Below are 18,560 nucleotides of genomic sequence, written 5' to 3'. Positions count from 1 at the left end.
CCGTAATGAGAGCACAGGAGCTACAGCCATCCATGTCCTGCGGGGAGCGCTTGGATTTCAAAATGAAATCATTTCTTTTTGAAGTCACTGTGTCCTTTTCACCTACAATCATTTGAAGGCACATGCTAATTAATTTGATTACTCTTGTGCTAAACAAACCACGATGTAATGAAATGTAATCCCCAGCATACAAACTGCTGATTGATATTATTCACCACTAAATACCATTGTATTTAAACCCACATTTGATCAAACATGGCATGTAACTAACAATACCCCAGCAACATGATCCATCCCAAATGCTTAATGTCAATCTTCCTACAAACGTGGATATGTGATCTATACAATGCCACTACACTGCTCACCTGGTCCATGAACCATATAACACCATGATGCTCGGACTGTAAACAATCTTACATGTTTTTTGAAACCGTGTTACTAACTATGGACAACTGACACCATGTTACATCACAATGCTTTATGACACTTATCTTACGTGGCACTACACTATACACAATGTCCTGTATTTATTCACCTGTTCACACTATCTGGTCTTAAACCATATTAAACCACAATCACATTGCATTCTCTGTATGTCTGCCACAGTCTTGGAAAAGACAAGTGTCTGCTAATTGTGCAATTATAAATCACCAATATATACTACAACATTGAACGTTTTTACTTATCACGGTTTCCTACAACATTACAAACGTCGAGCTTTTGAATCCTTTTCTACATCATAGAGCCCTGCAATGAAAGGGAAACTATCAACCAACCTAGCACCATTGTGCAACAGGTTCAATAGCTAAACTGCTCAAACATTCTTGGTGGTAATACCACACGTCACATCATCGGCCTAGAGGCGGGTTGTGACTAGAGACGTTTCACAGTAATTAGTGGTGACTGTCGGATTGACATATCCTTTGAGCCACGTCTGGATGACCCTAAGAAATGAAGGGTGACTAAATAAATAACCTATGAATACTCAGACAATGGACTATCACTGCAACTGTAAGTCAACGCAATCGCCAAAAAATGCTTCTGCCTACTGTGAATGCTCAGAAGATTACTCTCCTTCCCCCACAGAACTCTCACAATCATATCTTTGATACTCACAAAGGAATTAGCAGCGAACAAGGAAGTGAGACCAGAAGGTGAACATCAGAGATTGAGCTCGTCAACTATGCCTGCTGAAGATAGAAGACCGGCACTTAGGGAATTGGACAGACAGCCTGAGAAATTGACCCCCAGAGATAAGCAAGCAGGGGTACGAAAGAACAAGGGAGACCTATCTGTCACTGCTATGCTGGAGAATGGCCACGTTAACAATAGCCACCATCCACAAAGAGGACAGGAGAGCTATGTTGGAGGAAGAAAACTGGAGTTGGTTGGCCGAGGTGCTGGCAACTAAACCCAGATGATCATAACAGCCCAAGCAAATAGATCAGCAAATTCTGGTCGTCGGAAGCTGGAACACAAGAGGCCTTACACATCTGTTTGGTCAAGGCAATTTGAATCGAGATGCATAGGATATCATCTGTCTGCAGGAAACATGGATGAGGAGAGCACCCACCATAGCAGGATACACAGTCTATTTCAACCCGGTTGTGAAAGGGCAGAAGGGGCGGCCGATGGCAGGTTTACTTATAGCTTTGAAGCATGAAACTAATCTGGAAGTACTGACCCTGGGGAACTACAATCCATAAATCCAGATTCTTATGATCAGTATGAGTGGGCCTAATCTCACAAGGTCGAACATACTGATTGTGTTAAACCTCTATTGGAAAATGACTGCTCCTAAGGCTGCCCATTTCCCCTCATCAATTATGGCCTCTCTGGGCAGGGCAATGAAAAATGGCTAGATCCATATTTATTACTCTGTGGGGACTTAAACATCCATTGCTTTGATAAAAACAAATGCCTTATTGAAAACACAAACCTGGCAGAAACTGAAGCGGAAAGAAGAGGCCTGAGGTGGCGAGAGGAGTTGTAATTGAGAAAGAAATGCAAATACTAATTGTGAGACTCCGGCCAGAGTAACTTGGAAAAACGGACCTGAAGGCAAGATCTTGGACTACATCTTTTTTTCACGCAATATGCTAAACTCTGTGCAACAGCTTGTGGTTTTGGAAACCAGGTGGAGTGACCACAACATACTCAAGCTAACCAGAGACGTCTTTATGGGAGGGCAAAAGGGGCACTTGCCCCGGGCCCCCACCTTGGAGGGAGGGCCCCACAAGGCTGCCTAATCTAAAAAATTCAGTGACCATTGTTTACAAAACCTAAATAGCACACAGCAATATATGTTATGGTGTGCTGCTGAGGCTCTAAACCTATTGCCTGTCTTTTGTTGACAAATCCATTCTGCTGTGATCAATTGATTGTGTAATACATCCTGTGTTTACTGTCCTGCACATAGGTTGTGCGTTCACTACGACACAGTATTCTCACCTTTCTATGGGAATTATATTGATTATGTGCAATAGCCAAAGTTGAAATGCATACTGATAAATGTGAGTGCTGCGCTGGTTCAGAAGATAGCTCAGTGTTATTATAATACTAAATTCCAGCAAGGCCAACTCAGCCTTTCCTATGTTTGAAGTTGATAAATATGCATGTATGTGTACTTTGTTTTGTAGCGCAACCGGTTCTATTATCAGCAGTGTACCAGTTCTAGATAGTGTTTGCTATAAAAAAATGAATATAGCATCAGTATGGTGAAAGGTCTTGAAATTGGTTTCTTCAGATGGAGGCTTGTAAAAACGTAGGCAACTACTATCAATGAAAACTATAAAGTGTTAGTCTGAGAGATTATTAGGTATGCAAATTCAAGACTGTCCAACCAAAGCGTTCAGGCTTCTATCCTGGCTTTGCCAGCAGAAGATAAAGTGATCCTGGACAAATCATCTTATTTCACTGACATTACTGTACTGTCTTCCTTGAAAAGCTCTGCTTCTCACATGCTGGGGCTACTGTCTAGCCCATTCATTACCTGATCTGACCTTTAATGTAGGACATTTCAGTGGAAGGGGTCCTAGACAGAAGAGAGCGGATCAGATATTGCAGGCCTCTGGAAAGCATATTTTAAGGTCTGCTTATTTGGCACAAAAGATTGTTTGCTCCGTTCCTCTGGCACCAACTCACTGCGTGTTAAGCATTTTGCTAAAACAGAGAGCTGGTGGGCGATCACTTTCCTCGGCTGGCTCCCTCCTGTGGAACAGCCTCCCTCTCCCTCTGCGCCTTGAGCATTACCTTCTTAAGTTCCGAAAAATCCTCAAGACCTTTCTCTTTACCTCTTCCTTCTCCTCCCTGCTAATCTTACAGCAGCGTGACTGATGTGCAGGGCCCATATGTTTCCTCAGGGCCTTGACCCCCCCCCCCCACATCTCTCATCCCAGCTGCTATCCTTCTGCTGCACTTACTTAGGCTCACCCTATCTATGGGTGGTTGCACTTCCGTTCTTCTCCTCTTAGCACTTACCCTGAGCAGTTCTCCATGAGCATCAAAGCACCTTTCCCTCACCCCTACCCCCTCTGCACTTGCACTTTTGTAACACTCACAAGGCATAGTAGGTTCATCTCCCCTTCCCTTTATTCTCATTATTGTTTGCAATATTAACTCAATTATTTATCCTTGCTGTAATTCACTGTCATCCTTCCCCTGTGCCCACCCTGTTTGCCCTCTGGGCACTTCAAACCAGTTTTGCTAATTGTATAAGCGCCAAACAAGTGACCCATAAATAAATAATCTGAAAGGTTTTTGTGCACGTTTATAAAGAACAGTTTCAAAAGCCTGTGTTTTGGGCCAATTTAAAGCTTTAAAATACAGAGCAGAAACCCAGATGCAATCTCTTAGGTTCATATCCATTAGTATGTTGGTACTTATACACTTCCCTTGATGATGGAGATAATTAAGCTAGAATCATTCCCATTTTGCATAACATTTTGTTTTTAAAATGTGATTTGTCCACTTTCCAAGTGAGATCTATAAAATGGGATTATTGTACTGGTACATACTAGAAAAGCAAGTGGTAAAGTGCAGAAATTGCAGAGTGGGCGCAAATCCCAGCATCTCCTTTTAACTAATGGGTAATCCTGACAATTTTATTCAATCTCCCAATAGAACAAGTCTTGGACTATCCAAAATTGGTGATCGATTTAGAAGAATCCAAGAAATGGGTGCCACAACGATCATTTTCACTGATGCACACATACAATCAAGCAGTGGCAAACAGGAAAAAGATCCTCATTTCGAAACTTAGGCACCTTAAAAAACTGGATACAAATGAAGCGAGAACGACTAGTAAGAAACAAACAAATTTATCGCAATTGGGTTAGATCAAGGAAACATGGCCTTCTACAGCAAGATGCTGAAAGCATGCTGAGAAGTATCAATTCCAAAAATAAGAGTGAGATTTGGCAGAGGATCAACGGTTTAAGGGCCCCTCAGGAGGCCCTAGTGACAAACTCAGTTTCAGCCAGTGCCTGGGAGGAGCATGTTGCCTCACTATTCCAGACGGATGAGATGGTGAAAACTGTCACTCGTACCTTAGAGGGTGGAGGCTGGACCTTTGAGACGACTAGAGACAACATCCTCCTACTTTACAAAGCAAGTAACTCAAGGGCACAGGGGCCAGATGGGATGTCCACTGGACAATTAGGGAGAGAGGAAGTAAGAACATAACACCTACAAGCTTTGTGTCCCTCTACTTTCACCACCTGAAACTTTCCTTACTATTGTGTTCACTATAGAGTAATGCTCTTACTGACTTTATTACAGAGAACCAGCCATACAGATGAATCGACCAGTGGCAATTTGTTCCATTGAAACTATTTCTTCGATTTACTCTTGGTAAACCAATATATGTTAAATATGATGATTGTTCCTTCTTTCAATAACTAGGACTAATTTGGGAAAAAGTTGTATTCTAGATCAACAGCTCTGCACCTGATGAAGAGAACTGTTTATCCCGAAACACGCTGGGCTTTTTATTTGGAAATATAAAGAAGAATTGCACACAGAATAGGCTCTATCGAATTGTTTTTATGAACTAAATTGTCATACAAATTACATTAATTGTTTTACGATACATTGACTGGTTTACAGCACATAGGTGTGCAGGGGACAGGAGTGCCAGAGTCTCTTCGGACACCATCTTGTATCTCTCCATGTTTGTATCCTACTCCGTGTCAGGGTAGTGCTACCTCCCCTGCACCTAAATTCATTCTTTAACGTACATATATTGTTGTTAAACACATTCCAACTAGGTGTGCTACTATACATCACTTTACGTAGTGTTACTACCTGCCCATTGATGGTAGCAGGTGCAAAATAGTGCGATTCCCTAGATATCGAATAGCAGTGCCTGGTAAATGCTGAATACTTATACAAAAGCCAAAACAGGGTTGGCTTTGCCAATGCTTGTTTTTAACAGAACTTCAGTGAAGGACAGGCATAGTGCTTCTAAATCAAGAGGCTGAAGGCGGCGTGGCTAGCAACGAGATGAGGAAGACGTAGATCTCTGTAGCTCCCGCAACCGCTGCACTAATCCTGACAAAAATCACCTGTTATCGCCAACTGCAAGGTGCAAGAGTGACCCCTATGCACAGCGGACACCAATGTGCCCATCTGGACCGTGAGATGGAAGAAATCAGAGGCGGGGAGCGGAGCTGCGCCGAAGCGAAGGTGGACGTGGGGCCACCTGGCGTACTCTCAAAATGACCACCTAAGCGAAGCGATCCTGCGAGTGGGGCGCACTGCGCGGAGCGGCGCCATGGCGGCCTCCATAAAGCTCCCGGTTGATCTGCACAGAGGGGTGCCTCTGGTGCGCGGGGGCTGTCTTGACAGGCCACCGGCCCGCGACCCCAGACGGAGAAGAGGCCAGGAGGAATTGTGTGCCCTGGAGCGGCTGCCTCTTGGCGAACGTGATCCCAGATGAAGCGGACCAGCGGGGAAGGCGGGCTTGCACCCCCCGACCCTGAGGAGCTGTGCGCTGATCTCACCCCACACCAAAGACGCCGAGGTGGGGCCTGGTGGGTGAGAGCCCCCAACGCCCCCCCCCCCCAGGACACAAACTGATCTGCGCGGGTGGCCTTACCGCCCACTGTATCTGCGGGGTGGGGCCCCCTAGAAAGGAGAGACCAGGGGCGGGTGACGGACGGTGGAGTCCGGATACACCACGAGCGATTCCCGGGTCCTCCCCTTTGGCCCGCAACAACCCCAGCTCGCAGCAGAGCCCAGCGGAGTGGCCCTTTGGAAGATCTGGGTGCCCTCGATGCGCAGAGGGATCTGGGGATCAGCGCTGCCTCACTTTGCGCAGAACCATGGACACTGAGTGGCCTTGCTCTGCAGGGGGTCACTGATCTGTTCTCCGGGCCGTGGACTGCCTTGCCCGGGACATCCAGCACGCCGTGATTTGTGCTGTTGAGCCGTCGCCCGCAGTGGGGGCCCCCCTTCGAGGAGGGTGTGGGAGCATCGGTACCCACCCACGACCGGCTTCACAACAGACGCTTCCCATGCCGGGAACATTGTGAAAAAAAAAGCAATCCCAAGGAGGAGGTCGGCATAACCCCGTGGCACAGTGTACACAGATTACGGAGTGGTGCATCGTCGTGTGGGCCCCAGCGATACAGAGGGCAGGACAACAAGGACGACCCAAATCCCGGCAGGAACACACCCTATGGTGCAGGACATGATGCACAATCCAATGCAATGGAACGCCAAGATGCTGTTATTGTTCACTAAGGGCTGAACTGGCGGTGGTGTGCAACGCCGCCTCTACAATCTGTGGGCTTTGTCCCCGATCACACCACCTCTCTCCCTGCTGTGGCACACGTACGCGTGGGAGCCATAACCATACACGCTGTGCCAGGCAACCGACAGGGACTCAGGTCAAGCATAGCCTGAGCGCCCGGAGACAGTGGCTACAACCCATGGACAGCGCACCGACCCTCTGAGACGGTACCTAGTGCCTCCAAGACTGAATGTGACAGGAGGTAAGCCTGGCACTGCAGTAATAACAGGATAATCTTATGGTTCTGCCACAGCACAGCCGGTGTGGGATTGACCCAGCAGACGCCCGACGAGACCCTTGGCAAGAACGCTGCTGTTGGGCCACAATTGCCGGACCGAGAGGCGACGATGGGCAAAGAAAAGACGAAGAAGCCCAATATGCAGAATAGAATTGAACAATACACTGTGCCCTCGTCACAACAGGCTGATCCTCAACCGCAGCACTCTGAAGAGATGGAGGCCGTACATACGCTCTCCCTTAAAGACGCCATGGCTGCCAGTGCAGACTCCCGCTCATCTATGGAGCAGAAGATAGACCGCATAAGTCTAGATGTCTCTCTCCTTAGACACGACCTCCAGAAGCTGTCCGTGCGCACTGGGGAAGCAGAGCAGCGCATTGCGACTACAGAAGACGGGCTTCACACTGTGCAACAACTCCGTGGAGTCTCGGCCACACTCAAGAGGCTGGAGGCTAGGGTGGAAGAGGGAGAAGGAAGGTCCAGGCGGAATAACGTCTGCATACTTGGCATCCCTGAGAAAGAGGAAGGGCCCTGCATGGAACTCTTTCTGGAACAACTATTAGCAGGCCTGTTCGACTTGAAATCCTTCTCAAAATTCTTCTCTATTGAGAGAGCACATCGTATGCCTGCAGGTAGACCACTGCCGGGTGCTCCCCCACTCACCGTGACAGCGAGGTTCTTAAACTATCGAGATCGGGATGCACTTTTACAACTTGCAAAAACCAAGGGCACGACTACATTCAATGGATCCAGACAGACCACACCTTGCGGGGGGCACACTAACTTTTCTGCGAACCAATTACAGGACCGCTTTCCATGCGGGATATACCATGGGATCCAGGGGCACCCTTATTCTTATACATAAACAGGTCCTGTTTGCCTTGCAAGAATTAGAACATTACCCTCGAGGTCGCTACGTGATGGTGCTGGGGACAATCTGGAGGGAGACATTTGGGTTTGTCTCAATTTACTCTCCACCTGGACTAGGGCAGGAACTCCTCGATGACCTGACCACCCTGATGGGCAGGCATCAACTGGACAAGTGTTTTCTGGGGGGTGATTTCAACGATGTTATGTGCAACACCTTAGACCGCTCCCACCTTAGACAGCATAACCCGAACCTTCCCACGAAGCTGTCTAACTTTGTGTCCACCCTGGGTCTCTGATGTATGGCGGGAACTGCACCTGGGAATCAGAGGCTATTCGTTCCACTCCGGGGCCCATGGCTCACTTTCCAGGCTTGACTACCTATTTGTTCTGCACACAGACCTTTTTAGAATACTCTCGGCAGACTTGCTCCCCCGGGGAATCTCTGACCACTCACCTCTCCTGGTGGAGTCGCGGCTGCAAGGAACAACCCCCCCCACCCCACTCCCAGAACATGGCGGCTGAATGCTTATTATCTGGGCTACCCGGAATTGATAGACCGCCTCACAGAAGTCTCGACTGAGTATTTCGAGATTAATGACAATGGCGAGAATGACCCGATAGTGTTGTGGGAGGCCTAATCTCCTGGACGGCGAATAGGAGGAGGGAGAGGCTCCGGAAGATAGTCGAGGCAGAGTTGGAGGTAACTCACCGCGAGAATGAACACACCCTCGACCCCACCCCACAAACCCATGCGTCCCTTAAACGTGCCAGTGAATACCTATGAAATCTTATGTTAGATAACGCCAAACATGCCCACTGGGAATCCAGAGCTAGGATATACGAGCTGGGGGATAAAGCCGGGAAGATGCTGGCTTGGTTGGAGAGGAGGGACGAGGGTCAGCGTTCGGTTCGGGAGATCATTACCCCGCAGGGCGAGATTTGCCAGTCAGATGCCTTTGCCCAATTCTATGCTGCACTATACCAGGCCCCAGCTCGACCACTGGACCCGAACCTCCTTGACGGAGCGGTGCTCCCCACCCTGTCGGTGCAGCAACGGGAGATGCTGGACTCTGATCTTTCGGAGGCTGAAATAGTAGAAGCCCTTGGACAACTGCAACCGGGGAAAACCCCGGGCCCAAACGGGTTCCCGATAGAAACCTGGCAGAAACTAGGGGGTAATAACAGTACCTCCCCTGTACCAGATGCTGTTGGCCGTTCTAGAACGGGGCTCCCTCCCGGATGACCTGTGTAAAGCAACCATAGTGGTTATCCCCAAACCAGTAAACCCCAGGAGCAATGTGCCTCTTATAGGCCGATCTCGCTAATTAACGACGAAGCTAAGGTCCTGGCCAAGCTCTTGGCTAACCGGCTCCAATTGGTAGCGGATACACTTATACATCCAGACCAGTGTGGCTTTATGCCTCAAATCAACCCGAATGAATCTACGCCGACTCCACCTGGCGCTAGAACGGGCCCCCATCCTTGATACCCCATTGGCCCTGTTGGCAATTGATTTTGAAAAGGCATTTGATTCAATCAGCTGAGATAGCCTTTGGGAAATCATGACCCGTATGGGGTTTGGAGAAGGTTTTCTAGGTTGGGTAAAATTGCTGTACACAAATATCCGGGCAGAGGTCAAGGTGAACGGGTGGACCTCCCAAACCTTTCCCTTAGGCAGAGGCACGCAACAGGGCTGTCCCGGTTACCGGTCATTTGGTCGAGAAAAAAAAGGTCGACAGGACAAATGGTCGACGCAATTTGGTCAAAAGACAAATGGTCGAATTTTTTTTTTTTTTATTTTCACATTTTTTGGGGGGGGGGGCGTCCCTCCAACCCCCTTTTTTTCCTAAACGAAAACCTGAAAAATATATATAAAAATAAAAAATTCGACCATTTGTCTTTCGACCAAATTGCGTCGACCAAATGACCGGACAGCGGCTGTCCCCTTCCCCCCCTCCTCTTCGCCCTTGCAATTGAACCGTTGGCACTGTGGCTTTGTCAGTGCGGGGCATGGACGGTATTTAGTTGGCCCGAAGGACATGGGGATCGTATTTCTCTCTATGCTGACGACCTACGTACCTGGCTGACCCAGTTCGGAGCTGCCCCATAGTAACCCAAATACTTGTCACCTATGGGGAATTCAGCGGATTGAAAATTAACAGGAGGAAATCTGTACTCTTTCCGGTGAAAGGGGTGTGGGGTGGGGGCGGGGGGTGAAACAGGACGAGTTACTGGGTTGTCCATACTGGTTTGAACAGCAGGGATTCAAGTACCTGAGGATCTGGGTAACATCTGACCTTACTAAGTATGTCATGTACAACCTCCAGCCGATCATGGATAGGTTAGTTAACGACGTCCATCACTGGAAACTTCTCCCTCTGACCCTCATGGAGATGGAGAGAGCCGCACTTTTTAAAATGATGTCACTACCAAGATTCCTTTATGTCTTGCAGAACGCCCCACTCACGATCCCCACCCCTGAATTCAATCGCACAGAAACCCTTCTCAGGGAACTCATCTGGGGGGGGGAGGCCAATCACGTATCGCATTAAGCACTCTGCAGAGGTCGGTTTGGGAAGGTGGGATTGGCGTACCCTGCCTCCAAACCTACTACTGGGCCTCACAACTCTCGGTGGTCTATGACCTACTTCACAGAGACCGAGCGCTGCCTCATATTAGGGCAGAGGTGGAATCCATGCAGGGCATGGACCCACTACAGGTGCTATACCAATCCCTGGGAAGGCGCCCCCCCCCGCTTACAATCAAGGCTCACATCACCACCATCTGGAGACAGGCACACGTGTTTGTTAGGTGGGGGAATAAAATAACAGCAGCGCAACCTTTATGGCAAAATAGCAATTTGAAGGAAACCGAGAAACTCGATCCATGGCCGCGCTGGATGAGAGCAGGAAGACTGAAGGTTGAAGATATCCTTAAAGAAGGGAAATTAACCTCATTTGAAGACATGCAGCGTAGATTTCAACTATCCAGTATGGAGCGATATCACTTTACGCAACTGACCCATGCCCTGCGCACCCATATATCCCCAGGAGAGACAGTCCCCGACTACACACCGATAGAACGTAATATGCTGCCTGCGTATATCCCCAGCAAATGCACGTCCACTCTTTACAACGCCATCACTTCCTTTGCAACCCCCGAGCTGTCGGGACTATAGGCCAAATGGGAAAGAGATGTGGGGGAGATAGACCCAGAAGACTGGATCCAGGTCCTAATGCACCCGCGGGAAGTGGCCATTTCCTCCAGACTCATATTCGTGCAACTCAAAATCCTACACAGGGTGTACTACCCTCGAACCATCTTATATGGCTGGAAGAGGGCAACAAGTCCGAACTGTCTCCGCTGTGGAGAGGAAAAAGGCACCTTCTATCATATACTGTGGTTATGCCCAGGCATTCGCGCCTACTGGAATGCATGTTGTACGGAATTGTCCAGGGCTCTCACTTGTCCTATTGAACTGACCCGAGGGTCCCGATCCTGGGTGTACCGGATATGTCCGACTCTAACATATGGGAAAAACTGCTATTGAACACTGCGACGGCCCTGATGAAGCGCAATATTGCGCAAAAATGGGGAGTGCCTGACCCCCCGACACCGGAACAATGGATACTCGACGGACTCCTGTGCCATGATGGAGCACCGGGTCTATAGCGCAAGAGGATGCCCGACCAAAGCATCTAAAATATGGGAGAAATGGGAAGAGACTGGGCCTTGACACCCAGAGACAGTGGTGATCTCTGCATGAACGAATGGAGGGTGGGACGGGGAGAGCGTGACCCCATGGTGCTAAGAGATATTAATAATACAATGAGGACTTGTGATTGAAGGAGCTGTCCTGGAGTGCTTTTATTTTTCTTTGTCCCCTTTTCCTTTGTTTCGTTGTTCTCGGCCCCCTGTTCGGTGGCTGTCTTGTTTATGTTACAAAATACAATAAAAATGTTTTATTAAAAAAAAAAAAAGCAGCTGAAGACAGACCTGGTTAAGACATTTTTCCCGTTGAGCGTTTACAACTCCAAATAAGGCATTAACTTTCAGAAGACTGCTTTGAAAAAACTCTGGCAGGCACCATGAATGCAAAGTTTGATGGTAAGACATGATTAAAGCGACCTCTGAGAGTTCCCATGAGGAGGGGCTTTGGGTGGGGAGTGGAAGGAATTGGGTGGAAATGTCCATAGGGATTAGCATGACAAGGAATAGAAGAGTCCTAGGAGATCCCTGGCGTCCCCTGCACACCGCTATACTGAAATACAGTAAACATTCATACAAAGTCAGGGGTCCTTCTCTCGTCGGACTCTTCTCTTCCTTGTTATATATTTCCCACCTTGTGCCAGGGTGGCACTACTCTCCCCCGCACCCAAGTTAAGATAATTATTCTTTAGAGCCATTCCCATAAAGACTTTACTTTCTAAGTGTGCAGAATCAGTGTTAATTTCCTTTGTTCATAGTAATTAACATGGCCATGGGCATTGAATGGGTGGGCAAATAACCAAACACCTACAAGCTGTGTGTCCCTCCTCATATGCCATGTGATGTCTCCCTATCTGCACGCCACCTAATAGCCCAAACAAAACAAGGGACGATGCGCACTAAATGTATGATTCTAGGCTTTATGCTAGTGAAACGACGGTCAGTGGTCAGTTCCTTGACGCACCAGCCTTAACAGATCTGATGCCTCCTTGTTTGGAGCACATAAGAGGAGAGCAGGAATCTATGGAATCGAGAAATGGACTAAAGTACGGCACAGAGGTAAATTATAGATGTTGGAAAGGCAAGATATAAAACACCAGATGCACTGCATACAGGGAAGGTGATACATGTGACAACTAAGAATTTAAAAACATATTGCTGAACAAAAAAAGTTTCCAAATTGATTAAGATGCGACTGCAGAGCATGAATTGTTGCTTTCAAAACACGGTTTACAATGTTAGTTAATGCAAAAAATAACTAAATAAATAAAAGCCAGGATTATCACTATAAAATAAATCATGTCCCGCTGCCTCACTATTATGAGCAGACCAGAGTCTTAATGCATATTTGAGTTAGTGAATAACCCAGCACGTTTTGTTGAGGGTTAATTCGACACTTACTGTGTTAGCAGCCTACCACCGAAGGTAAGGTACTCAAGGGTTGATGCAATGGGCACCAGCATGAAAACATTCAGCCACGTATGGCAGCCTCAGAAGGCCTAGACACTCCCTAAGGCCTGAGCCTCCCTCTGGAATGGCCTCCCTGCCCCCCCCAGACTTGAGCCGGATCTTAAATTCTGAAAAAACTTCTCAAGACTTTCCTTTTCTCCTCCTTCCCTCTAACCCTCCCTTGCTAATGTCCCTCTGCTGCTGCGACTGGTGCCCGGTCCCCTATGAGTCTTACAGGGGCCGGGCCCTCCTGGACCATGACCAGTCTCCCCCAGCATCCCTAACCAGCACTTGCCCTTCGGCTCCCTCCCCCGACTACCCTGAATCTGGTCCACCTCGTCCAAGGCACTGGTTTTCTCTTCCCCCTTTTTCCCCTGGCACTTGCCCTTCTTAGCTCCCCTCAGCACTTGCTAAGCCGCCCTTGCCCCCCCATTCCTGCACTCTACCCCCACCCCCTTTTTCCCGTCCCAGCCCTGCCCCTTACCTTCAACCTTACCTGTACTTTTTGTCTCTGCACTTGCACAGTAAGAATGTCACAAGGCCTAGTACGACCGTTATTGTCTTTTTTCCCCCTCTGTCCCCCACCCCTCTTTTGTATTGTGGCGCCTGGAAACACTTGTGTCTAGGCACCATACAAATGTCCAATAAATAGGCTAGCAGTAGTGTCTCTCCAAACTCCACCTACATGCTGAAGGCGACAATGGCAGTTTTGCTGCATACACTAGTAATAACAGTCACTGCTGCAACTGTCATTCATGACAGCAGACACAGAGGATTGAGGGTGGGGGAAATGTCACGCATCACCTCCGTTCCTACCAAACTTTGAGACAAGGGTGGAGGAAGAGGAGGGGCTGAAGTGATGTTTTCCAGGGATGTCATTTCACCAAAATGCCAGGGGGTGCGGTAGTGACATCACACAACCCTTGACCTCTGATGACATCACCAGAACTCATGTAATTTGACCCAGCCCGCAAGTGACATTTTGGGAAGGGATGGCACACAACCTTTCACCCCTTGACAAAACAGAAATGGCATCACATAGCATTGTTCCAGTACACTAAGAAAAATATGGTTACGATATCACTGTAATGTGACATACATTTCATGCAAGAATGGATCACCACACGTAGCATTAACATCAGTGTGTAAAGTGCAAACATCCGTAAGGCAATAAAGCACTGTCAACTGGCCGGTGACAAACTGTTGCTGCTGGAACTGAAAACAGTGTATAAACAACCAATATAGCGAGAACCACTGAGTTCAATATATGCCCAGAACAAAAAAGAAGATAAATGACACTGTTTTTTACAACCAAGGCTAAAATGAGTTCCAGATGCAGCAAACAAGGATGGCCTTACTAGGCCAGAGGGAAGCTATTTAAAGAGGAGTGCCTTTCATAAAGAAACGTGTGGAAAACATTCCCTACTAGTAGTCATGGTGCACGTTTAGTTGCACCAGCACTTTTGGCTACACACTTCAGAAACACAGACAAACGTTAAGACAACCATGGAGGCTTTTCAGGAAATCACGACCCAAAAGGATGTGTCCAAGATCACACCATTAGTTCAAGTAAGTCAGCCAGGATTACAACTAACGTCTGGTTTTTCCACTGCCAGTTTAGCTACTTGACTGAAATGTGCGGAGGGTTATATGCCTTGAGCTGAGCACCTTAGTGCTGAACAAAATAAGAAGCTAAAAATACAGTTTTGGAGGTGATTCTGTGAGGTATCAGCTGGCAGGGGTCTTTGTTGTCACTAAGAGAAATAAACAACCTCCAGCAATATCAGTTTTTGCCCTTGGAATCACTGTTCTGACTGCAGATTAAATATTAGTGGAATAGTAAGCATCGTCATTGTCAGATGAACGGGTAGTACGTAGATGGTGCCACATTATGCAAGTCAGGCAATTGGGAGAGGGGGGGCATACCTCGTACACATTTGAAGACAACAGTGGCAACCTTAAATGTAATTCTAGCTCGTAATGGGAGCCAGCGAAGGTGGCACAAGATTTGGGTAGCAGGAGTCCTTTAGAGTGCATTAGTAACAATCTTAGCAATTTTGTTCTGAAGCACCTGGAGTGAAGCCTCTGGATTACATTTTTCGGAGCCTTACACATGGAGTACTAGTACAACCACAATATTGGCCATGTGAGAGGTTGCAAAACGCAAATGTTGCCACTTATTCTAGGTCGTCTTGTCTGCGGTTTGTGGTTGACTTATATTGGCCATTTCCCCACCCTTGTTAACTGCCAGAACTATTTCACCCTGCGCCAGGTCAAGCTCAACTAGACATGAAACCACGCCTTTTCTCTTAGGACGTGGATATTGGATCTGCACTCACTGGTGCCCTTTAGTGCCAACAGAATAGTCAATGAAGTAGCGAAACTGCAGCAGCGCCATGCGGCATGCATGACTATGCATGTAGCTCACAATAGCAGTCCTCTATGTTCATTGAGGGTCTGCAGAATTTCCTTTTGGTCTATTGTGTGTGGGGGATACTCGGGTTACGTGCTTACCTACCTCCCTATTACCCTAACCAGTGAATGCAGTGGACTACTAGTCATGCTCAGTGAAGTCAGTCTGTCTAACTCACCTCACCACACACGCACGCTAGCCTCTCTCGTCTCACACACGGCTCACGCACCCTCACACATGCTCACCACCTGCACCCACCACCACCTCACCTGCTCTCTCCGACTGTGCCGTCCTTACAAGTTAATGTCTTGGGGCCAGCCAGCCAGGGCACCAGAGCACGCCACACGCACACAATACGCGCAGGGGGGCAGCAGGCAGGCCGGCAGGTGAGGGGTCTAACTGTATACTGTTGTCAGTCACTCAGGTCCTCGGGACAGGAAGAACTGGAACACTGGTGGTCCTCCCAGGCAGGCTGCATGTGTCTTCTGGGCTGGGGTGCGGGCCGCACGGCTAATTTGGTACATTATATCAAATGTGCCTGCGCCTGCCTGCCCAGGTGCGTCCGTGTCGGCTGAGGCTCCACAAAGTCTGGGCCTGGGTGGGCCAGCCCCCTGGAAATAAATCAAAGCTACGGGCAGTGGCACAAGTGTTAGTGCGATTTTCAGCGGCCAGGCTTGCTGCACAGAACCCGACCTAACGCTGCACACCAAACGCTGCCATTATGCCATACCGCTGTTTTGCAAAGGTGGGAATTGGCAGCGAGGGGGTAGAAAAAGGGCCATAGGGGGTATAAAAAGGGCTAAAGGGCCAGAGGGCCGCCCGCAGCCAGTTTAAAATAAAAATACATTTGTTTAGGGTTAGCAACGGAGACAGCAGGGGTCCCAACTGTGACTGCCTCCCCGCCCCAAATGTCGTCCCTGTTGTCTCCCCCCTCTTTCAACCACACCTCCCCCTTATAACAATCATTTAGTTATGGCAGATGCCACGGGCAGAGGGAGACATGGGGTTCCTCAGCCCTTGTAATTTTCAGGCCCCATCTCATCCTCTCCTCGGCTCTTGCCCCAGCGATTGGTAGGGGCTCAAGTAATGGGGATGCTTCCATTTCCTGTCACCTCTAGTCAGCTCGGGGCTGTAACTCGAGGCTGGCAATTATCCTGCAATAATGACAGCTCCCGCCATCTATAAAGCTAAACTAGAGGCCGATGTCCCTTCTACTGTTAGCAATGGAGAAATGTAGTTTTCAAGGAGCTGTTAAACAGTGGCTGAAGGTCAGTCAAATATGTTGGGCAGCAGTCTGTTGTCAGGGCAGAGAGGCTTGCAGCTGTTTATTTGAAAGATTGAAAGCCAACATTACGTAAAATAGGAAGTATATAACAATATATAAACATTCAACTTCCTCTTGTCGAATATTTATGGTGCACTTAAAACAAACTGAATAAAAACATGGTACAGTGAGCAGCAGCATTTTAGAGTGTTTCTACCATCTGCAAAATCCTTAGCAAGTTTTCGGGTGAAGATTTTCTTAATTTTGTGCTGGGAAAGTCGGTGCATATTATGACAGTACGAGTGGTCTTGAAGTGCACATTGACCACGTCAACGTTTTTAACCTTCCATGTCTCTACCGGAGGGCACGTGTACCATTACCATCAGCAATTCCCCTTTGCACTGGCTCAGATGATTGGCTTACCGGGTTTTAACCTTTTGCTACGCTCTGCCAATACAAAGCTACGCAAGCCCAATTTTGTTCCCAGGTCATCAGTCACCTTTATCCAACAGTAAATCGCATGCTGGGATTTTTAATTTAATTCCCTTTCTTACCCCGATTACAGATATGATCACGCAGCTCTCAAAAGGGGGCTCTGATGAGATGGGGCCAGTTGGGAAAAAAATAACAAATCCTTCCCCGTTATAAAACATACATAGAAACACAAGTTGTAAATCCATCAATTACCCGGTCTGAATGGCCAGTGGCTGTTGCCAGTACTTTTCCTTTTTTCCAATCCCAAATGCAGACCGTATTTTTGGCATCCAATCCCACAGAGGCCAGCCGCTAGAGGAAAAGAAGAACAGGTTACAGACAGCTCATGAACAGTCTCGCTATCATCTCTTTGTTTCCATGCCTTCAGTGAAGCATTGAAGTAGATGCAGATGTTCAAACCTGACAAACAATGCACATACATTGGGAGAGTCCATGAGCTTGGCCACACGAGGTGTGGTCTGGAGCTTATGCAGAGAGCTCTATGACCACTGTACATTTGGACATTTGGATTCATAAATACTGGACCCAGAAGAATGCAAAGGTTTGGTTTGATTTCAAGTTCTTTTATTGATTTTCAGTCAGCGGATATAACAAGAATAACAATCCCAGCAGAAATGTCACCACAGATTAAAAACCAACAGTGCAAGTAATCCGATAGCAACACTACAAGGGGGCATGGGTATTTAAAAGCAAAACACGGCCGTCAGCACATGCATTTGGGCGCCTAGAAGGAGTCATAGGGAATTCAAACAAGAACATACAAGTTTGTCAGTCAGAATTCTGGTGTAATTGGGCGAGGTCCGATAGATACGGTCTGAAACAGGCCCACTGCCCCTACGTCAGAAGCTGTGGTTTAGTAGATCACTCAACATTTCCCCTTGTTCACTGAGCCAGCCACTGCATGACAGTAGCGTGCAGGGCCTTCCATCCAGCATCTCGCAATAATCAACCCAGACATATCCACTAGTTTCGATGGGATTTCATCACTGCTTGCCTGCATCCATGTACATAAAATTCTGGAGGTTAGGTCAATACAAAGTCCCATCATAACAGAGACCCATTCCCAAACCTCTACCCTTAAGCAATGAATCGTCAGACAGGACCATGCCATGTGAAGGAATGTGGATCACATACCTTGGCACCCGGGGCTGCCCTCTGCATGTCAGAGCTAAATGTAGCCTGTTTCAGAGGAGTATAATAGTACTGGTCTAAGTATTTCAAGTAAATACGTTTGTGTGTACATCAAAGGGAAATTCACCTAGCATGGGCAGTGGGAGAATTCTATAGGTCATCTTGGGGGGGAAATCCTAGATCATTTTCCAATCAACAT

The 18,560-nt window shown here is 47.8% G+C and overlaps 1 protein-coding gene across 3 annotated transcripts in view; it reads right to left on the bottom strand.

The window, feature by feature from the left end:
* EML6 (EMAP like 6) overlaps window positions 1-18,560 on the bottom strand; it is a 3,038,586-nt gene that overhangs the window by 2,740,642 nt on the left and 279,384 nt on the right. For all 3 annotated transcript variants that reach the window (XM_069608236.1, XM_069608238.1, XM_069608237.1), the window contains exon 3: window positions 17,423-17,521. In XM_069608236.1, the coding sequence (XP_069464337.1) occupies window positions 17,423-17,521 (99 nt within the window). The remainder of the gene's footprint in view (window positions 1-17,422; window positions 17,522-18,560) is intronic.

The sequence above is a fragment of the Ambystoma mexicanum genome, chromosome 4q (genome assembly GCF_040938575.1).
Source record: "Ambystoma mexicanum isolate Mex_15411 chromosome 4q, UKY_AmexF1_1, whole genome shotgun sequence".
Lineage (NCBI taxonomy): Eukaryota > Metazoa > Chordata > Amphibia > Caudata > Ambystomatidae > Ambystoma > Ambystoma mexicanum.
Note: the sequence above shows the minus strand (reverse complement) of the source record. Positions and strands in the feature narration are given on the sequence as shown.